This window comes from Oryctolagus cuniculus, chromosome 21 (genome assembly GCF_964237555.1).
Source record: "Oryctolagus cuniculus chromosome 21, mOryCun1.1, whole genome shotgun sequence".
In the NCBI taxonomy this organism is placed as follows: domain Eukaryota; kingdom Metazoa; phylum Chordata; class Mammalia; order Lagomorpha; family Leporidae; genus Oryctolagus; species Oryctolagus cuniculus.
The window spans coordinates 15,572,571-15,595,921 of NC_091452.1; the positions used below are offsets into that span (position 1 = coordinate 15,572,571).

Here is a 23,351-nt window from a genome sequence, read left to right on the forward strand (position 1 = left end):
TTGCAACGCTTCTTTCTTAGAGAGCATAAGGAGCCATTCGGGGACATCTTTCCCTCGGTCCCTGCTGAAGTGGAGCGCAGCCGCCGGTGACCACCGCTCCTGAGCAAGATGTGAGAAACAGAGAAGGGACTGGGATTTCAGTCCCCTCCCAGCGAGCCAGTTCAGCGCTGGGACTGCCTGTCACAACCCCCGCCCCCATTTCATTTTTCTGCCATTCTCAGTTAATCAGAAGTGTCAGCCCTTCTCTTTGGATTTCCTGATTGGAGCGATTAATTGAATATTAATGAATGGAAACCTGAAGACCAAAAGAGGAAACCCTAGCCCTAGGAAGGCGGGCACAGAACCCTGGATGTGGGAGGCTCTTCTGAGCAGTTGCTATGTCGGGACAAAGGAAGGCTGGCACGAAACTCCTCATTCAGCAAAAGAGAAAACGTGCCAGCTCTTGGCTTTTGCTTTTTCTTTGTTGTAGTCACTTTGCAATGCACATGCCTCCTGGTAGATCTGACTCAACCCACTTCAAACTCCAACTCCCCAGTCTGTCACGTGCTGAAAAATTTCCACCACTTGTCCAGAATTTCACTGCAGACTGGGGAGAGAGGAGGGACGGCCACAGGGAGAAACCCCATCTGCACCCCAACCCCTGCTTTCTGTCTTCCCAAACCTTCTACTTCCTCTGTGCAACCAAGAAATCCCTCCCCTCTCCTAGTGCAGGGAAGTTGCACCCGTATTCAGGGCCCCAGGAGGCAGCCAATGGCAGTTACAGCAGAGCCCTGGCATGAGCCCTGCCACCCTGTTCACTATGGATTCAGTCCGTGTGGCCTCCAGTGCCATCTCTCCTCCCTCTCTTCTTTCCTTGGGCGTCAAACACTGTGAGTTTGATGTGAAGAGGGCATTAGCCCGCCCCCTCTCCTTCTCCCCCTTTTTATGGAGACCCAGCTGTTTCTCAAGGGCTGCCAAGGGCCTACCCTCCCCCCACTGTAAACCTGGCATCTTAGCGCCAGGTTCACCAGCCACCAAGAGAGGCGTTTATGGGATTTGTAAGCAAGGTTTAGAAATCAGCTTTGGTGTGTTGGGCAAGTTAGGGAGCCCCTCTGAAATTTGGGTCAGGGGTTAGGTAAGGACGTGACCACAGACTGTACATTCAGGTATCCGTTGCACAGTAGGCTGTGCGCGCACACACACGCACACACACGATCTATAACCAGTTCCATCTGACCACTCCCCACCGCACGTTTCTCTAATGCCCATTAAACCCTTCTGGGACTGGTCACCCAGTCCTCCCCACCCACCCAAACTGTGGCTTCTCCACGCCCCTCCCCCCAAGAATATCGGTGCCATTGAACAAATCTGCTTCCTGCTTCTTCCTCTGAAAGGTCAGGCCTGGAATCTTCTCCGTCTTGTGATCTTTAGAAAACCCCCAGTAAACACAAATCTTCCCCCATGGAGGCCCAGGCATCAGCTTGCTATGCAAGAAGTTGATCTTTGCCATCTGCCGGGGCTGGGGGTGGGGGGTCAACACCAAGATGGAGACAAGTTTAGACCCATCCTCTTCTGCAGCTTGAAAACCAGTTCCACTTCTCTTCCTCGGTGCTACCTATGGAGGTGGCTGCCTTCTACTCAGCATCATGGCTGCCCTCAGACACCTGGTAAAGCCCAAGATTGTCAAAAAGAGGACCAAGAAGTTCATCCAGCACCAGTCCGACTGAAATGTCAAGATAACTGGCAGACACCCAGAGGTGTTGACAACAGGGTGCAGAGAAGATCTGAGGGCCAGACCCTGATGCCCAACATTGGTTACAGCAACAGGAAACCCAAGCACATGCTGCCCAGCGGCTTCCGGAAGTTTCCAGTCCACAACGTCAAGGAGCTGCAGGTGCCGCTGGTGTGCAGCAGATCTTCCTGTGCCAAGATTGCTCCCGCCTCCTCCACGACCCACAAAGCCATCGTGGAGGGAGCAGCCCAGCTGCCCGTCAGAGTTGCCAACCCCAAGGCCAGGCTGCGCAGTGAATAGACAGCTCGGGTGCTGTTTAAATAAAACCTTGAACACTGAAGAAAACTCCAATAGTTACTGCAGAAGAAGAGTCCAGGACCCTTCTGGGCTTTGGCAGCCTCGTTGCTTCCGGGGGTGCCCCCTGGGGTGATCATGCACCTGCTGTGTACAGTCAGCTCCATCACACCACCACACACTGTCATTATCTTGCTTTGTGCCCAGAGGGCTCCGCAGATTCAGAGTGTGTCTCGTGGGCATTCAGAAGCAACCAGAAGGAATTGGCTGTCAAAGCTGGCTCTTTGCGTTTTCCTTCCCTCCCTCCCCCTCCTGTCTTTCCATCCTCCTCACCTCTTTGTCCTCTCTCCCCTTCAGACGAAGAAATTCAAAATCCCTTGCACGCGCACCACCTGCCGCAAGCCCAGCCGACGGGGCTCCATGGTCAGTCTGTCCAGGATCAGCGGGGGGTCCTCCCCGCAGAGCAGCATGGTCTCCATTAACCCCAGCTCCGACGAGCCCCAGAGCATGCTCACCCAGGTGACCAGCAGCAAGGACATCGAGGACAACGAGTCGTCTTCAACCAAGCTGGATGAGGAAGTTCTTCACATCAGTAAGTCCCTGCTGAGGTCTGATCCCTTCCACCGTGGGGCCTTGGCAACTCCGCTCACTCTGCCTCCATCCCCACTCAGCTACAGCACCTACGGGCTGAACAGTGACTTTTGTTAAATGTGCACACTCTCCACCATCTAATTCCACCACGCTTCCACCCCAAAGAAAATTCTGTGCCCGTTAGCAGCCCCTCTCCTTTCCCAGCTAGAACTCCCAGGCAGCCCCAAAGCCACTGTCTGTCTCCATACGTTCGGCTTTTCCAAACACTTTGTACGTGGGAGCTGGATCCCTCTGTGTTCCTTGCCATGGAATGAGCCTTCCCATGGTTGAGTCTCAGGGACACAGACCCTTTGGAAGATGTGTTGACAGACAGGAGCTGTCGCTCCCCCATTCACGGAGGAACAACACAGGACCCTGCGCTGTTCTTTTGTCTGCTCGGCCCTTCCCGGGTTTGCTGCTGGTCCTTCCCAGGTTGGCTGCTGACCCCTCCGCCTCCGTGGAGGGGCGGCTCCCCCTGCCACTTTCCCCACTTCCGCGGGGGAGCGGCACACCGCCGGCCGGCTCTCTCGGGGGCTGCTCAGATGTTATCCGGATGTTCCTTGTGCATGTTGTCTCTCTCCTCCTTTATAGTCCTCTTCCACCAATCCCAACTCTGCTACCCACACGCCGAGCACGCTGCTCTCCTCCAATCAGGAGCAGGATCAGCTCCTGCAGCTTATCAGTCAAATTGGCGAGAGGCAGCTGCATAGAAGTTTACTCCTCCCCAGCGCCATATTGTGGGAGAGCAGATGCATAGAATAAGTCTTAATTCCAGTAACTTAGTCTAGTCTCAGTTGCTCCCCACAAGGAGCCCTCACTCGAGAAAAGTATCAACATGCACACACACACGCATACACACTACACGCATGCACACACACGTAGCTACCATTCTGTGTACTTTGTAGAGGTGCAGAGGCTGCAGGCCTCAACCAGAAAGAATCCACGTAAAAAAGTCATTTTCAGAACTTTTCGGCTTGAGCTTGTGTCGTAAAAGGAGTTAAGAACAAGAGTCAGCAAAAAGATGGAGAAGGCACAAGTGGGAGAGAGAGGCAGGTGCATCAAGGAGGACCGGCCCACTGCAAAACCTTCAACCAGGTGCAGGGGTCACCCTCCTGCTAGGGCCCCTCCATGGCGGCCAGGGTGAAGCCTGCCAGGCCCCTATCTAGAGTGTCTGTGACAGCTGAGGAAGGGCTGGGCTGGGCTGACAAGCATTGGCTATGGAGCTCGAGGTAGACCAGGAGTCTGTGCAGGGCCCTGCTGGATGAAGTCAGAGGTGAACAAAGATGCCAAGGCCCAGTAGGTGGTCGGGACTTGGAGTAGTGACTGCCAAGTGGAAAGCAAACCCTATGGCCTCACCTCACTGGCAGGGACTGAGAAAGACCCCAAGGTGATCAGCAGATGTGGGATTCTTCCAGATTTCATTTTTGTAAAAAATTTTAGCTTCGGCCAGCGCCGTGGCTCAATAGGCTAATCCTCCACCTAGTGGCGCCGGCACACCAGGTCCTAGTCTCGGTCGGGGTGCCGGATTCTGTCCTGGTTGCTCCTCTTCCAGGCCAGCTCTCTGCTGTGGCCAGGGAGTGCAGTGGAGGATGGCCCAGGTGCTTGGGCCCTGCACCCCATGGGAGATCAGGAGAAGCACCTGGCTCCTGGCTTCAGATCAGCGCGGTGCGCCAGCCGCGGCGGCCATTGGAGGGTGAACCAACGGCAAAAGGAAGACCTTTCTCTCTATCTCTCTCTCTCTCACTATCCACTCTGCCTGTCAAAAAAAAAATTTTAGCTTCTATATTTTCATTTTATTTGAAAGGCAACAAGACAGAGATCTTCCATCCACTGACTGACTCCCCAGATGCCACCAACAGCTGGGGCTGGGCCAGGCTGGAGCCCAGAGCCCAGGACTCTGCTGGCAGAGACCTGAGAGCTGGAGCCCTCACCTGTGCCCCCGGGGGCCGGGTCAGAAGCAGAGGAGCCGGGACTCAATCCCAGGCACTCTGATGCCCGGTGCTGGTTTCCCAAGTGGTGACTCAACCGCTGCATCGGACGCCCACCTGGCCTTGGATTCCTTAAACCTTACTTCATTCAACATGTACTTACCGAGTATCTGCTGTGTGCCTGGAACTGAGTTTAAAATCTGCCCTCCCATGCTAATATTTTAGAACGAAGAGGCAGACAGTAAACAGGAAAGCCACAAATAGGCAACCGCAGACAACGTGCTCAGAAGAGAACGCACCTGGAAGTCAGGCTAGAGAGAGAAGATACAAGATACTTTCAAAGGTGTCTGGAAAATGGAGTTAAAAGTTTAATTTAGTGCAAACGAATTTAGAAATCCATGAATAGCTTTTGCACAGTACTTGTTTCCATGAACTTTTTTTATTCTTCTTTATTTTTTCATGTTAATGTAATATTCATACAAAGAGAACAGATCCAGTGTAGTTCACAGCTAGAATCCTAAGAACATGATATTTCCTTTCTCCCTCCCTCCCCTCTTTTCTCCCTCTCTCCTTGTCCCCTTCCTTCCTCCTTTGCTTCCTCCTTAGTTTTTGAGATACATATTTTTAATTAACATTACACTCATTGGCTTAATAATCCACTAAATAAAGAAATCAACAAGAAAAATGACCCAAGTTCAGTGGCAACGCCGCTGTTTATAGCCGGGGCTATAAACAATAATCAGATGGAAAGATGAACATTTCACCCATATGTAGTAATTTTTAAAATAATCACAGATCATTAAAACTATAGTAGTATAACATTGTTGGCCATTGTTTTGACAAAGATATAAAACAGAGTTTGACAAAGATGTATTCGCAGCAATACTGACACAGGCATTTCTTTCTATATTTGTTTTTTGATTGTTTTTTAACTTTAGCTCACACATAGAAGGTAGAATGTACGGTATTTGTCTTTCTGTGCCTGGCTTATTTCACTCAACATACCCCCCCCCAGTTGCATCCATTTTGATGTAAATGATAGAATTTCATTTTTTTATATTTGAATACTATACCATTGTGTGTATATAGAAAGTTTTCCTTGTCCACTCATCTGATGACAGATACCTTGATTGATTCCATATCTTGGCTATTGTGAACAATGCTATTATAAACATGGTGGTGCAGGTATCTCTTTGGTATATATCCAGTATCGGGATTGCCAGATCATATGGCAAGTCTATTTCTAGTTTTTAAGAAATCCCTACACTGCTTTCCTTGGTGGCTGCACTAATTTGCATTCCCACCAACAGTGTACGTAAGTGTTCCCCTTGTCTGCATCCTCACCAGCATTTGTTACTCTCTCTGTTTTGGATTTTAACCCATTCTGATGGGGGAGAGGTTGTATTTCATTGTGGTTTTGATTTGCATTTCCCTGATGGCTAGTGATGTTGAGCATTTTTTCATATATTTGTTGGCCATTTGTATTTGTTCTTTTGAGAACTGTCTGCTGAGGTCCTATGCTATTTCTTAACTGGATGGATTCCCAGTTTTTTAAATTGCTGATATATTCTGTATATTAATCCTTTGTCCATATGTAGCTTGCAGATATTTTTTCCATTGTGCTGGACATCTCTTCTCTTTACTGATTGTTTCCTTTGCTGTGCAAAAGCGTCTGAGTTTGCTAAGTCCTATTTGTTTACTTTGGCTTTTGTTGCCTGTGTTTTTGGGGTCTTATCCAAGATATTGTCACCTACAATGTCTTAGAGTGTTTCCCCTACATTTAGAGACATTTCTTCCAGCAACATCATAGTCTCAGGTCTTAAACTTAGGTGTTTGGTCCATCTTGAGTTGATTTTTGTATAGGTAAGAGGTATTGATCTAGGTTCATTCTTCTCCATATATACATTCAAGTTTTGCCAGCACCATTTATTGAAGAGATTATCCTCACTCCAGGGTATAGTCTAGGCGGCTTTGTCAAAAATCAGTTGGTTGTATGTTTATGGATTAATTTCTGGGCTCTCTACTCTGTTCCACTGATCTGTGTGTCAGTTTTATGCCAGTACATGCTCTTTAATTACTATAGCTTTGTAGTATGCTTTGAAGTCAGGTATTGTGATGCCTCCAGCTTACTTATTTTTGTTTACTTACTTTCTGCTCAGGTTCACTTTGGCAATTCTGGGTCTTTTGTGATTCCATATGAATTCTTTGATTGTTTCTCCAATTCTGTAAACAATGTCATTGGTATTTTGTTGGGATTGCTTTGACTCTGTAGATTGCTTTAGGAAGTACATTTTAATTTGTCATTTAGAGACATTTAGAGACATGATTCTTCCAATCCATGAGCGAGGAATATTTTTCCACATTTCTGTGTGTCCTGCTGATTTCTTTTATTAATGTTTTTATGATTTTCATTGTAGAGATCTTCCACTTCTTTGGTTAATTTATTCCTAAATATTTGGTTATTTTTGTGGCTATTGGGATAGGGATTTCTTAATCTCTCTTTCAGTGAGTTCATCATTAGCATATAAAAAGCTACTGGTCTTTGTATGTTTATTTTGCAACCTGAAACTTTACTGAATTGGTTTAGGAATTCTAACAGCTTTTGGCGGAATGTTGAAGTTGTTCCAAGTACAACATCGTGTCCTCTGCAAACATGGATATTTTGACTTCCTTTTTCTAATTTTGAAGCCTTTTATTTCTTTCTCTTCCCTAAGTGTTCCTGCTGATACTTCCGGTAACATATTGAATGAGACTGGTGAAAGCAGACATCCTTTGTCTTGTTCCAGATCTTAGGGGAGATGCTTTCAGCTTCTCCCCATTCAGTAGGACATGGGCTGTTGGTTCATCATAAATAGTACTTACTATTTCATGAAGTTTTTGAAGATCCCTTGCATGCCTGGGTTTCAGATTTTTTTTTACACCAAAATAAACTTATCTTTTAATTCCATTTGCCATGAACTTATTGTAGTGCCCTTGTGTTGGTTGACCCAGGGCTAATGTAGCCAGGGAAGTCAAGGAAAGCCTCTCTCTGCTCTGAGGTTGGAGCTGAGACCTGAAGAACTGAAGCCAGGGAGGGCGACAGGGCCAGAGCACACAGGGCCTTCCCAGGGCAGCTAAGAGTTATCCCAAGCGCAGCAGGAAATCTCTGGACGATTCTAGGTTCAGGCAGAACAAGACCTGGTCTACTTTTCCACGGTGCTTGGATGGTTATCCATGTTATACCCATGCCTTTGTGTCTTCTACCTCTAAAAACCTTGCTCTTGAATGAGGAGGGCACAGAAGCACTCCAGCTTCAAGACGCTGTGTCAGTCCCAGAGTTTGCCTGTCTCGGCGGCAGCCAGAGCGTCAGAGCCAGCAGGGAGCAGCAGCCGGAGAGGGCGCAGCGCGTGGAGGGCTTCTTTCCAGACACCTCCTGTGGCCCCTGCCTCCCACGTCTCCAGTCCGTGCCATCCCCTGAACTCCCTCAAGCCTTGCCCTCTTCATGTTGCTTTGTCTTCATTTAGAGACAGAAAGCTGGAGGTACAGCAGATTTTGCCATTTAATTTTTTTTTATTATTATTACAGGCAGAGCGGACAGAGAGAGAAAGACAGAGAGAAAGGTCTTCCTTTACCGTTGGTTCACCCTCCAATGGCCGCCGCGGCCGGCGCGCTGTGGCCGGCGCACCATGCTGATCCGATGGCAGGAGCCAGGTGCTTCTCCTGGTCTCCCATGGGGTTCAGGGCCTAAGCACTTGGGCCATCCTCCACTGCCTCCTGGGCCACAGCAGAGAGCTCACCTGGAAGAGGGGCAACGGGGACAGAATCCAGCGCCCCGACCAGGACTAGAACCTGGGGTGCCGGAGCTGCAAGGCGGAGGATTAGCCTATTGAGCCGCGGTGCCGGCTGCCATTTAATTTTTCTAAAAAAAGATTTTACCTACTTATCTGAAAGGTAGAGTTACAGACAGAGAGGGAGAGACAGAGAGGTCTTCCGTCCGCTGATTCACTCCCTAAATGGCTGTAGCAGTTGGATCTAGGCTAATCCAAAGCCAGGAGCCAGAAGCTTCTTCCAGGTTTCCCATGAGGATGCAGGGGCCCAAGCACTGGGGCCATCTTCCACTGCTTTCCCAGAGAGCTGGATCAGAAGTGGAGCAGCCAGGACTCAAACCAACACCCATATAGGATGCCAGTGATGCAGGCGGAGGCTTAGCCTACTATGCTAGAGTGCTGGCCCCCTGCCACTTAATTTTGTTTGGCATTCACAGCCTTTGTTTTAAGAACAAAAGAATAGGGGCAGGCGTGGTGGCTCACTTGGTTAATCCTCCACCTGCGGCTCCGGCATCCCATGTGGGCACCGGGTTCTAGTCCCGGTTGCTCCTCTTCCAGTCCAGCTCTCTGCTGTGGCCCAGGAGTGCAGTGGAGAATGGCCAAAGTGCTTGGGCCCCTGCACCCGCATGGGAGACCAGGAAGAAGCACCTGGCTCCTGGCTTTGGATGGGCACAGGGCCAGCTGTGGCAGCCATCTGGGGAGTGAACCAATGGAAGGAAGACCTTTCTCTCTGTCTGTCCCTCTCACTGTCTATAACTCTACCTGTGGGAAAGGAAAGGAGAGGAGAGGAGAGGAGAGGAGAGGAGAGGAGAGGAGAGGAGAGGAGGGGAGGGGAGGGGAGGGGAGGGGAGGGGAGGGGAGGGGAGGGGAGGGGATGACTTTTTTTTTTAATCTTTTATTTAATGAATATAAATTTCCAAAGTATGACTCATGGGTTACAATGGCTTCCCCCCCCCATACCGTCCCTCCTACCCACAACCTTCCCCTTTCCCACTCCCTCTCCCCTTCCATTCACATCAAGATTCATTTTCGATTATCTTAATATACAGAAGATCAGCTTAGTATACCTTAAGTAAGGATTTCAACAGTTTGCTCCCACACAGAAACATAAAGTGAAAAATAATAGATGATTTTTTTTAAATGATGATGAAATCAGATCAGACCTATTATCATGTTTAATCCCAGTGAGAGTCAAGTTGGGAATTGATAATTTCTTTTTTTTTTTTCCAGAAGATCAGTTTAGTGTACATTAAGTAAAGATTTCAATCGTTTGCACCCCCATAGAAACACAAAGTGAAATATACTGTTTGAGTACTCGTTATAGCATTAAGCCTCAATGTACAGCACATTAAGGACAGAGATCCTACATGAGGAGTAAGTGCACCGTGACTCCTGTTGTTGACTTTACAAATTGACATTCTTGTTTATGGCATCAGTAATCACCCTATGCACCAGTCATGAGTTTCCAAGGCTATGGAAGCCCCCTGAGTTCTCCGACTCTTATCTTGTTTAGACAAGGTCATAGTCAAAGTGGAGGTTCTCTCCTCCCTTCAGAGAAAGGTACCTCCCTCTTTGAAGACCTGTTCTTTCCACTGGTGTCGCTCCCCCTCTTCGTGGAGGAACGACACAGGACCCTGCGCTGTTCTTTCGTCTGCTCGGCCCTCCCCGGGTTTGCTGCTGGTTCTTCCCGGGTTGGCTACTATCCCCTCCACCTCCGTGGAAGGGCGGTTCCCCCTGGCCGCATTCCCCACTTCCGCAGGGGAGCGGCACACCGCCAGCCGGTTCTCTCGGGGGCTGCACGGGTTCCCTTAGATGTTCCCCATAGATGTTCCTGGTGCATGCCGTCTCTCTCCTCCTTTATAGTCCTCCTCCGCCAATCCCAACTCGGCTGCCCACACGCCGAGTACGCTGCTCTCCAATCAGGAGCAAGTCCTACAGTTAATTGGTTGAACTGGAGGCAGCTGTGCGGAAGCTGTTTACTTCTCTCCCAGCGCCATACTGTGGGAGAGCAGATGCATAGAATAAGTCTTAATTCCAGTAACTTAGTCCAGTCCGGATTGCTCCCCACAGATCCCCCTTTCTTTTTATTTTTTGGCGTTGATACGCGCCTGTCTTCGGTGTCCCGCGGCACACACTCTGCTCTACTTGCTAGAGTTGCCACAGGCTCTTACAAGTCCTATCAATCAGGCAAACCGAATCCGGGTCCTCTCTTCGCCATGTTGTGAGGAGGTTTTTAGGCGCTGATGCGTGCCTGTGTTCGGTGACCTGCGGCTCACACTCTGGTCGAGCCGCCTGCTGGCGCTTACCGCCTTAATTAGGCAGACCGAATCCAAGCCTTCTCATTGCCTTTTTGTGGGGAGGCCTTACTGATGTTAATTCGTGCCTGTCTTCGGTGACCTGCGGCGCATAAGCTGCTAGCCGCCCAGGTGCTCATCGCCTCACTTAATCAGGCAGACCAATTCCAAGCTCTCACATTGCAGTGTTGTAGGGAGGCCTTTCTATTTCTCTATTTCTCTATCTCCGGGCATTCCTATTTCTCCCATTTTACTTCTATCTCCCAGCATTCTTATTTCTCTCATTTTATTTCTAAACTTCTATTTCTCTTATCCCTGCAGCTTCCCGGCGCCTCGCCCCGCCCCGAGGCTGCTTCTCGGCGCCTCACCGGCTCTGAGCCGCTTCAGCCTCTCTCATCTGCGCGGCTCGGCTTTGCGCGGCTTGGCTTCGCGCGCTCCGCGGTCTCCATGCTTAACCCTTTCGCGTCTGAACCACAGCCTCGCGCCAGCCCCGTTCCCTATCTATTCACGCCCCGTGCTCCCTGCACGCGGCGGCTTCCGCGAGTAACACAGCGTAGCTTACGTGTCCGCCACTAGCATTCAATCTAAGTTCCCCGGGCTAGCCTGGCGAATTCAACCCAGCGTACGTCTCCGCCCCACGGTTTGGCTTCCCGTCCTTTGCTCCCCGGGCTAATCAGACGGATCCCAACCAGGCTCACGTTTCAGCTTCTGGCTTCAACTTTTCGCCCCCTATTCCCGGGCTAACTTGAGAATCCCAAAGTGGCTTTCGTATCCGCCTCGGCCTGCCTCCCGCGGCTTCAATTTCCCTAACATTTTTCTCTACCCGGTATGTTTCCCCAAACTTTCCTCCAACGATATTCCTCCCTCATTTCTCCTGGCCTCTCCCCACAGTTCACGTCCGAGTCTGTTTGTTCTAGCTTTCACTTTCGCTTTCGACCTTAGAGATTTCTCCCAGCTTCCCCCCGTAGTCCGTATCCGAGTCTATGCCTAGGCTTTCAATAGCTTCTTCCGGCTCCTTTTTCGTCCGGCTTTTCCCTAGGCTGTTTGCTAGTCTCTCTCTCCGATATTTTCCCTAGGCTGTTTGCTAGTTTCTCTCTCCGATATTTTCCCTAGTTCTTCCCGTTTCTTCCCTCCTAAGTTTTTTATCCGTCCTAGGTTTCCTATCCAAGCTAGGTTTCCTATCCGAGTCACGGCACCATTATGTCGCTCCCCCTCTTCGTGGAGGAACGACACAGGACCCTGCGCTGTTCTTTCGTCTGCTCGGCCCTCCCCGGGTTTGCTGCTGGTTCTTCCCGGGTTGGCTACTATCCCCTCCACCTCCGTGGAAGGGCGGTTCCCCCTGGCCGCATTCCCCACTTCCGCAGGGGAGCGGCACACCGCCAGCCGGTTCTCTCGGGGGCTGCACGGGTTCCCTTAGATGTTCCCCATAGATGTTCCTGGTGCATGCCGTCTCTCTCCTCCTTTATAGTCCTCCTCCGCCAATCCCAACTCGGCTGCCCACACGCCGAGTACGCTGCTCTCCAATCAGGAGCAAGTCCTACAGTTAATTGGTTGAACTGGAGGCAGCTGTGCGGAAGCTGTTTACTTCTCTCCCAGCGCCATACTGTGGGAGAGCAGATGCATAGAATAAGTCTTAATTCCAGTAACTTAGTCCAGTCCGGATTGCTCCCCACAACTGGGATCTCACTCACAGAGATCTTTTTGCCAGAGTGTCTTGGCTTTCCATGCCTGAAATACTCTCATGGGCTTTTCAGCCAGATCCGAGTGCCTTTAGGGCTGATTCTGAGGCCAGAGTGCTATTTAGGACATCCGCCATTCTATGAGTCTGCTGAGTATCTCACTTCCCATGTTGGATCACTCTCCCCTTTATTTATTCTATCGGTTAGTGTTAGCAGGTACTAGACTTGTTTATGTGCTCCCTTTGACTCTTAGTCCTTTCATTATGATCAATTGTGAACTGAAATTGATCACTTGGAATAGTGAGATGGCATTGGCACATGCCACCTTGATGGGATTGAACTGGAATCCCCTGGTATGTTTCCAACTCTACCAATTGGGGCAAGTCAGCCCGAGCATGCCCCAAATTATACATCTCTTCCCTCTCTTAATCCCACTCTTATGTTTAACAGGGATCACATTTCAGTTAATTTTCAACACTTAAGAATAACTGTGTGATAATTACAGAATTAAACCAGTCATATTAAGTAGAACAGACAAAAAAAATACTAAGAGGGATAATGTATTAAGTTGTCCATTAACAGTCAGGGCTATGCTGATCAAGTCACCATTTCTCATAGTGTCCATTTCACTTCAGGAGGTTTCCTTTTTGGTGTTCAGTCAGTTGTCACCGATCAGGGAGAACATATGGTATTTGTCCCTTTGGGACTGGCTTACTTCACTCAGCATGATGTGTTCCAGATTCCTCCATTTTGTTGCAAATGACTGGATTTCGTTGTTTCTTACTGCGGTATAGTATTCTAAAGAATACATATCCCATAATTTCTTTATCCAGTCTACCGTTGATGGGCATTTAGGTTGGTTCCAGGTCTTGGCTATTGTGAATTGTGCTGCAATAAACATTAGGGTGCAGACCGCTTTTTTGTTTGTCAATTTAAACTCCTTTGGGTAAATTCCAAGGAGTGGGATGGCTGGGTCGAACGGTAGGGTTATATTCAGGTTTCTGAGGAATCTCCAGACTGATTTCCATAGTGGCTTGACGAGTTTGCATTCCCACCAACAGTGGGTTAGTGTCCCTTTTTCCCCACATCCTCGCCAGCATCTGTTGTTGGTAGATTTCTGTATGTGAGCCATTCTAACCGGGGTGAGGTGAAACCTCATTGTGCTTTTGATTTGCATTTCCCTGATTGCTAGTGACCTTGAACATTTTTTCATGTGCCTGTTGGCCATTTGGATTTCCTCTTTTGAAAAATGTCTATTGAAGTCCTTGGCCCATCTCTTAAGTGGGTTGTTGGTTTTGTTTTTGTGGAGTTTCTTGATCTCTTTGTAGATTCTGGTTATTAACCCTTTATCTGTTGCATAGTTTGCAAATATTTTTTCCCATTCTGTCGGTTGTCTCTTCACTCTCCTGACTGTTTCTTTTGCAGTACAGAAACTTCTCAATTTGATGCAATCCCAATAGTTGATTTTGGCTTTGACTGCCTGTGCCTCCCGGGTCTTTTCCAGAAATTCTTTGCCTGTGCCAATATCTTGAAGGGTTTCTCCAATGTTCTCTAATAACTTAATGGTGTCAGGACGTAGATTTAGGTCTTTAATCCACGTTGAGTGGATTTTTGTGTAAGGTGTAAGGTATGGGTCTTGCTTCATGCTTCTGCATGTGGAAATCCAGTTTTCCCAGCACCATTTATTGAATAGACTGTCCTTGCTCCAGGAATTAGTTTTAGATCCTTGATCAAATATAAGTTGGCTGTAGATGTTTGGATTGATTTCTGGTGTTTCAATTCTGTTCCATTGGTCTATCCATCTGTTTCTGTACCAGTACCATGCTGTTTTGATTACAACTGCCCTGTAGCATGTCCTGAAATCTGGTATTGTGATGCCTCCGGCTTTGTTTTTGTTGTACAAGATTGCTTTAGCTATTCGAGGTCTTTTGTGCCTCCATATGAATTTCAGCATCATTTTTTCTAGATCTGCGAAGAATGTCTTTGGTATCTTGATTGGGATTGCATTGAATCTATAAATTGCTTTTGGGAGAATGGACATTTTGATGATGTTGATTCTTCCAATCCATGAGCATGGAAGATTTTTCCATTTTTTGGTATCCTCTTCTATTTCTTTCTTTAAGGTTTTGTAATTCTCATCGTAGAGATCTTTAACGTCCTTGGTTAAGTTTATTCCAAGGTATTTGATTGTTTTTGTAGCTATTGTGAATGGGATTGATCTTAGCAGCTCTTTCTCAGTCATGGCATTGCTTGTGTATACAAAGGCTGTTGATTTTTGTGCATTGATTTTATATCCTGCCACTTTGCCAAACTCCTCTATGAGTTCCAATAGTCTCTTAGTAGAGTTCTTTGGATCCTCTAAGTACAGAATCATATCGTCTGCAAAGAGGGATAGTTTGACTTCTTCCTTCTTGATTTGTAAAACTTAACAGATTTTACATGAAAATCTGATTTTAAAAACTCACCCTTTGTAGTAACAAGCGACCCGCAACCCTCCATGACAACTTGGGTTTCTCTGTGTGGGGCGTGTTGTCTACAGCCTTCTACAGCTCACAGCACTCCTTGCTACCCCCAAACAGTGCTCTATCCATCTGTTCTTGTACCAGTACCAGGCTGTTTTGATTATAACTTCCCTGTAGTATGTTTTGAAATCTGTTATTGTGGTGCCCCAGATTTGTTTTTGTTGTATAGCATTGCTTTAGCTATTTGAAGCCTCTCCTGTGTTTCCATATGAATTTCAGAATTTTTTCTGTACCTGAGAAGAATGTCTTTGGTATTTTGATTGATATCACATTGAATCTGTAAACTGCTTTCACAAGTATAGACATTTTGATGATATTGATTCTTCCAATACATAAACATGGAAGATTTTCCATTTTTTGTGTCTTTTTCAATTTCTTTCTTTAATGTTTTATAATTCTCATTGTAGAGATCTTTGACATCCTTGGTTACATTTATTCCAAGGTATTTGGGTTTTTTGGTAGCTATTATGAATGAGATTCATTCTCAGCTGTGGCATTGTATGCATATTCAAAGGCTGTTGATTTTTGTGTGTTAATTTTATTTCCTGCTACTTTACCAAACTCTTCTATGAGTTGCAATAATTTTTTGGTGAAGTATTTTGGATCCCCTATATATAGAATCATGTCATCTGCAAATAGGGGTAGTTTGACTTCTTCCTTCCCAATGTGAATCCCTTTGATTTCCTTTTCTTGTCTAATGGCTCTGGCTAAGACTTCTGGGACTATATTGACTAGCAATGGTGAGAGTGGACACCCATGTCTGGTTCCAGATCTTAGTGGGACTGCTTCCAACTTTTCTCCCATTCAACAAGATGCTGGTCATGAGTTTGTCATAAATTGCCTTGATTGTGTTGAGGAATGGTCCTTTTATCTGCAGTTTGCTTAGAGTTTTCATCATGAAAGGGTATTTTATCAAATGCTTAATCTGCATCTATTAAGATAATCATATGGTTTTTGTTCTTCAATTTGTTAATGTGATCTATCACATTGATTGACTTGGAAATGTTGAACCATCCCTGCATACCAGGGATAAATCCCACCTGGTCTGAGTGAATGATCTTTCTGATGTGTTGTTGGATTCAATGGGCTGGTATTTTGTTGAGGATTTTTGCGTCTATGTTCATCAGAGAAGTTGGTCTATAGTTCTTTCTCCATTGTATCTTTTTCAGAATTAGGAATTAAGGTGATGCTGGCTTCATGAGAATTTGGGAGGATTCCCTCCTTTTCAGTTTTGAAATACTGAACATTCAATTTGAATAACTTGAGAATAATTGGAGTTAGTTCTTTAAGAAGAACTAGTAGAATTCAGCAGTGAAGCCATCCAATCCTGGGCTTTTCTTTGCTTGGAAAGTCTTATTACTGATTCAGTTTCTGTCTTGGTTATGGTTATGTTTAAGTTTTCTTTTTTTAAGATTTATTTATTTATTTGAAAGAGTTAGAGAGAGAGAGAGAGAGTCTTCCATCCAATGGTTCACTCCCCAATTGGCCACAACAGCCCGAGCTGTGCCGATCCAAAACCAGGAGCCAGGAGCTTCCTTTGGGTCTCCCATGTGGGTGCAGGGGCCCAAGGATTTGGGCCATCAGAAGATGGCATGCTTTCCCAGGCCATAGCAGAGAGCTGCATTAGAAGTGGAGCAACCAGGTCTCAAACTAGCATCCATACGGGATGCTGGCACTTCAGGCCAGAGCATTAACCTGCTGCACCACAGCACTGGCCCTGGTATGTTTAGGTTTTCTATGTCTTCATGGCTCAATACAGGTAGGTTGTATGTGTTCAGGAATCTATCCATTTCTTCTAGTTTTCCCCAGTTTGTTGGCATACAGCTCTTGGTAGTAATTTCTGATGATTCTTTTTATTTCTGTGGTGTCATTTCATTTCCTTTTTCATCTCTGATTTTATTGACTTATGTCTTCTTTCTCCTTTTTTTGGTTAGTTGGGCCAATGGTGTCCATTTTGTTTATTTTTTTTTTCAAAAAGCTAGCTCTTCGTTTTACTGATCTCTTGTATTCAATTTTGTTTATTCTCTAATTACTTCTTTTCTCCTACTAGTTTTGGGTTTGCTTTGTTGTTGTTTTTCTAGATTCTTGAGATGCTTTGATAGCTCATGTATTTGGTGTGTTTCCAATTTCTTGATGTAGACGCCAATTACCATAAACTTTCCTCTTAACACTGCTTTTGCTGTATCCCACAAGTTTTGATATGTTGTATTGTCATCTTCTCTTTCTCTTTTGATTTCTTCAAAGACCCACTGTTCATTCAGTAACATGTTGTTCAGTCTCCATGTGTCTGCATATGTTCTAGAGATTCCTGAGTAGCTGATTTCCAGCTTCATTGCGTCATCTGAGAAGGTGCATGGTGTGATTTTGATTTTTTTGAATTTGCTGAGATTTGCTTTGTGGTCTAGCATGTGGTCAGTCCTAGAGAAGGTTCCATGCACAGATGAGAAGAATGTGTATTCTGTGGCTGTAGGATGGAATGTTCTGTAGATATCTGTTAGGTCCATTTGATGTATAGTCTCGATGAACTCTGCTGTTTCCTTGCTGATTTTCTGTCTGGCTGATCTGTCCATTGCTGAAAGTGGGGTATTGAGTCCCCCATTAATATTGTATTATAGTCTATGTCTCCTTTTAGATCCCTTAACATTTCTTTTAAATATCCAGGTGCCCTGTAATTAGGTGCATATATGTTCATAATAGTTACCTCTTCCTGTTGAATTGATCCCTTAATCATTATATAGTGCCCCTCTGTATCTTTTAATAGTTTTTGTGTTTAAAGTATATTTTTTCTGATATTAGGATGGCTACACCAGCTTTTTTAGTTTCTATTAGCATGGAGTATCTTTTTCCATCCTTTCACTTTCGATCTGTGGGTATCTTTGTTGGTGAAATGTGTTTCTTGTAGGCAGAAAACATATGGGTTTTGTTTTTTAATCCATTCAGCTGGTTTGTGTCTTTTAACTGGAGTGTTGAGGCCATTTACCTTCAAGGTGACTATTGAGAAGTAACCACTTGGCCCTGCCATTTTTCCATAAATATTTCTATTGTTTAGTTTGGATTTCCTTTGTACTTTTACTGGGAAATTTTCTGGCTTCACCTTGTTTTGTAGTGATGATCATATTTCTGTGTTTCTGTATGTAGCACATCCTTAAGCACATTTTGTAAGACTGGACGGATGATGACAAATTCTTTCAATTTCTGATTTTTATGGGAGGTCTTTGTTTCACCTTCATTCATAAATGAGAGCTTTGTAGGGTACAGTATTCTGGGTTGACAGTTTTTTCTCTAGACTTGGAATATATCTCACCATTCTCTCCTAGCCTGTAGGGTTTCTGAAGAGAAGTGAGTCTAATTGGAGATCCTCTGAAAGTAATCCAGCATTTCTCTCATGCACATTTTAGAGTCTTTTCTTTATGTTTGATTGTGGAGAGTTTGACTATGATGGATCATGGTGAAGATCTTTTCTGGTCATGTCTTTTAAGAGCTCTGTGTTTTTCCTGTACTTGGATGTCCCCTTCTTTCTCCAAATTAGGGAAGTTCTCTGTTATTATTTCACTAAAATGCCTTCTAATCCTTTCTCTCTTTCCATGCCTTCAGGAATTTGTAGAACTTGTATGTTAGGGAGTTTGATAGTATCCTGTAGATTTACAGCAGTGTTCTTTGGTTTTCTAATTTCTTATTTTTTGTCTGACTATATAATTTCCTGTGATTTATCTTCTAAGTTGGGTATTCTTTCTTCTGCTTTGCCAATTCTATTAAGACTTTGCATTGCATCTTTTCTGGTCTATTGAATTCTTCATTTCCATGATTTCATTTTTATTTTTCTTTAAGATCTCAATTTTGGGGCAGAATTTTTCTTTCATGTTATGTATGGATTTCATTAGTTCAGGGATTTGCTTTTGATTCTTCTAAGAAATCCTACAATCAATTTTTTCAACTCCATTTCTGGCATTCTTCAATCTCTTCATCTTCACATTCTAGTATTGAAGTATTCTTTTGGTGATGTCATCATGTTTTACTTATTCTTGTTTCTTGAATTGCTGCATTTATTATTTGGCATTTGTGGTGATATTCATTGGTTTCTTTTTTTTCCTATTATGGCTCTAGTCTTTGGATTATGCCTCTGTGTCTTAGTGGAGTGTTTGCTTTTTCAGTGAATATCTAGAGGCATGTGGTAGGAGTCACCAGGGAGCTCTGTTCAGTGCTCTGGAGTGAAGGGAGTGTTCAAGGTGACACCCAAGTTCGGCATGGTAAATCTCTTTTGTTTTTTCTCTTATTAGAGGGGAGAGGTTTGTTCAGCTCTGTTGGTATAGTCTCTGCTCATCTCCTCTCACAGGAGACCAGAGTCTGGGTACTAGTCCCAGTTTGTGTAATATTTGCACTGCCACAAGAACCATACTGTGTAGCCCTCAGTGTAAGCACATAAGATCATGTCCAGTTTTTAAAAAGATTTTATTTATTTATTTGGGACCCAGAGTTAGAGAGAGGGAGAGACACAGGGGGAGAGGTCTTCCATCACCTGGTTCATTCCCCGAATGGCTGCAATGGCCAGAGCTGGGCCAATCCGAAGCCAGGAGCTTCTTCCAGGTTTTCCACATGAGTACAGGGGCCCAAGGACTTGGTCCATCTTCCACTGCTTTCCCAGGCACATTAGCAGGGAGCTGGATCAGAAGTGGAGCAGCTGAGACTCAAACCATACCCATATGGGATGCGTGCACCACAGGCAGAAGTTTAAACTACTATGCTACAGCGCTGGCCCCAAATAATGCATTTTTAAGACTATTGTTTCAGTTGCTCAAGTTCCAGTAATTGTGGATTGTATTCTCTTCTTGGTTCCTAGAATTATTTGAAAACCATCCCAAAAGTTATTCCCTTTTATTTCTTGAGACATTTCTGATCCTCCAGTGGCTCTCTATTGGTGTTTTTCCTCTGCTCCTCATTCCATATGCATTCTCCTCTCTCCTTGATCATAAACCAGGAGAAATTCTGGAGGAGCTGTAGTCATCAAGTCATCACACTGTGATATTTCAGCACCACGGACAGCTACAACTCAAAGCAAAGGATGGCCCAAAGCCCATGGTTTTGCATCAGAAGATTCCACACAAGGGAGTAAAAATGAGTCAAGGGGACTGGACTATATAAGACAGGATCATTCACTCCCACTCTACCAGTGTTCTTGGAATGCACAGCTTACTCCATTTCACTTTCCAACTTTTGAGATTGTCCCATGTGTTAGTTTCCCAGGGCTGCATAACCAAGTTGCCACAGACCACGTGGCTTAAAACAACAGAAGGCTACTGGTCTCACAGTTCTGGATGCCAGCCATCCAGAATCCATGTGTTTGCAGGGCCTCACTTCCTCTGATGTCTCTGTAGAGGCTCTCTCTTTGCCTCTTCTAGCTCCTGCTGGTTACTGGTGATCAGTGGCATTTCTTGAATTCTGGATGCATCATTGCAGTCTGCCTCTATCATCACCCAGTCATTTTCTCCATGTGTGTGTGTCTCTACTCTTACTATAAGGACACAAGTCACACTGATTAAACACTCCCCTACTCTAGTACAACATTGCCTTAACCAATTTTATCTGCAGCAACTCTGTTTCCAAATAAGGTTGCATTCAGAAGTACTGGATTGGGGCCTGCACCATGGCTCACTTAGTTAATCCTCCACCTGTGGCTCCGGCATCCCATATAGGCACCAGGTTCTAGTCCTGGTTGCTCCTCTTCCAGTCCAGCTCTCTGCTGTGGCCCAGGAAGGCAGTGGAGGATGGCCCAAGTGCTTGGGCCCCTGCATCTGCATGGGAGACCAGGAGAAAGCACATGGCTCCTGGCTTTGGATCAGTGTAGCTCTGGCTGTGGTGGCCATTTGGGGACTGAACCAATGAAAGGAAGACCTTTCTCTCTGTCTCTCTCTCTTTTTAACTCTATCTGTCAAATAAATAAAAGAAATACTGGATTTCAACCTATTTTTTTTTGAAGGGGACCCAAATTCAACCGCTAACATTCAGGTTAAAGAAGTATTTCTACACTATTAAAAAAAAATCAATAATATCAAGTCTAAAAATAAAAGTCACCTAATGAAGTGAGGGGTAGTGGAAGCCAGGGGGAGCTGGAGAGTCCCTGCCCAGCAAAAGACCATGGCCAGCCTGCAGCAGGAATGAGGGCCAGTTGCCCCACCCCAGATTCTGTTCGAGGGGAGAAGAGAGAGAGCAGATCCCTGAGGCCTCACCAGCCATGCAGAGGAATCTGGAAAGAGAATGGAAGAGTCATGGCATGGTCAGATACACAACCCACCGACCACCACAAGCTGCTCCACCACAAGCTGTCAGACCCCTCTCCCTAGAGAGGCAGAGGTGATCCCAGTCTAGGCTCTGGCGCTGCCCAGCACAGGTCTTTCTCCAGGGTACCCTGCACTCAAGAATGGCCTCTTATGTTCCCATCAGATCTCCAGAAGCTCCTGGAGATAGTTCGGGAGCATGCCCGGCGGACGATCCTGATGGAAAACGGGCTGCAGAAGAAAGCACCCAGGTATGTTCTCCTGCCTCCTTGAGGCAAGTGAAGAATGTTGGCCGTGCAGTGATAACGTTCACTGTCGCAGTTACCCATGACCAAGCATTTCCTCCGTGACAAGCACTGGTAGGTATCACCTCCCGAGTTCTCACCACAGCCCTCTGAGTTGGGTACTGTTATCCTTATTCCATGAATCAGGAAATGAGGCTAAGTGACTTGTCCAAGGTGTATCAGTGAGTGAATGATGAGACCATGACTCAAATCCAGATCTAATTCCAGAAACCTTTCTCTTCACCGCCCTGCTACACCGCCTACCAGGATGCAGTACTTGCTCATTGGTCTTTGAGTGAACACAGATGCCAGTGTGCAGGCCGGGTACTGATTGTTACTGAGGCATTGGGAAAGGAAGGCTCAGAACTGTGAGGACAAGCAGGGTGTTGAATATAGTCTGGGATGGGGTGGGGAGCAGAGAAATCGCCTTCAAGACAGAAACTTGAAGTTGTGATCTTGGATGAAACATGAAAAAGAGCCGGCCTGCCAAGGCCCAGGGTAGGGATTGCAGGCAGAGACATGGAGGTGGAAGAGCCTGTTACAGGAAGCAGATGTGCCAATGTGGTCAAAAGGGACCACGGTACCTTTGAGAAACTGAAATGCAGCCTACATGGGACGTAGGGAAAACGTAACCTGGGCTGGAGACATTGGAAGCAACCTCAAGGATTCTGGTTTTTATCCCAAGTGGGACAGGAATTCTCTGATGTGTCAGGTCAGCGACCGGAGGGATAATAGGACTCCCAAGGAGGTGGTGTCAGACTTGAACCCGTTCCTCCCGGTGGGAAGCCTCAGAGAACGCGGGCTGGAGCTGGCGCTCCCTTCCCAAGTATAGATTCCTCTGAGTAAGCAAATTGCTTCCTGAGAATAAATGAGGCACCAGAAGAGGTTCATCATCATTGCTTTCAGCCTACGGGGATGCCGGCTCTGACTTATTGGTTATTGTTATTACCGTAATTACAGTTCAGCAAGCATTGCTCTCACTGGTGATGAATTTGTCTGCTGCCACCTCGGCTTACATCAGGGCTCTGGGAGGTGACACTGGGGGTGCCCAGAGACAGCGTTGACCCCAAAGCCCCCACTGCTGGGCCCGACTGTCAGCATGAGTGACAGGGAACAGTGAGGGGTGCAGCTTCAGTTCAGAGGGGCCCCGATCCTCCCTGTAAGAGCTCAGATCGCGAGCCTTGGCCTGGGGGGTCAGACGGACATGCATCCAAATCCTAGCACCCTCGGACAAGCCACTCAGCCTCTCTCTAAAGCTCTGTTTTCTCAGCTGTAGGGTGAGGTGGCGTCAGCTTTGGATCCACAGAGCCCAGGGTCAACCTACATCCCCATACGTAACCGTCAGGTGGCGCTGAGCCAGCCGCTGCTTCTCTGTGTCCGATTCTAGCTCTTCAAAGTGAGGCTGATCAGTAACCCATCCCGCAGGGCTGTGGCGAGCACTCCACCACCAGGGATATGACCCCTGCAAAGCAGTATTCATGTTCTAGAACTAACATCTGAGTCCGTGAGTCATTTTAAGTGCACAGTGAGAGGATGCGTTTATGTGTTGTCTTAGCATGGGCTGGCCTACAGGAAGTGCTCCAGCCCTGGTGGCGGTGGGTGGGGTCAGCCCCTGGCTGAGTCAGGCACCTCCACCAGCACCCCAAAATGCAGCCTACATTTCAGAGACTTCTCCGGGTCTTCAAAGACAGGTACACACACAAGATCCCCCACGTGGTCTCCGCACTTGATTTTTTTAATGATCAATAACCATGGTGACCGAGCAGGAGTCCATTGAAACATCCCTCACTCGCTCCTTCCTCCTGGAGAAGCAGCCCCCTCCTTTCCCACTCAGGCAGCACACAGGGGCCACACGGTGGAGCTGAGGGGCCCTCAGGCAAAGCTGCACCTTCCCTTTTGCCCCCTCCCCTTAAAATCCGGGTTCCTTTGTC

The 23,351-nt window shown here is 46.6% G+C and overlaps 1 protein-coding gene across 1 annotated transcript in view; it reads left to right on the forward strand.

Moving 5' to 3' along the window:
- The window catches only part of CCDC60 (coiled-coil domain containing 60), a 189,723-nt gene that overhangs the window by 156,853 nt on the left and 9,519 nt on the right, over nucleotides 1–23,351 (forward strand). The window contains exons 7-8 of the mRNA XM_051826621.2: nucleotides 2,363–2,597; nucleotides 21,303–21,387. Of these exons, the coding sequence (XP_051682581.2) occupies nucleotides 2,363–2,597; nucleotides 21,303–21,387 (320 nt within the window). The remainder of the gene's footprint in view (nucleotides 1–2,362; nucleotides 2,598–21,302; nucleotides 21,388–23,351) is intronic.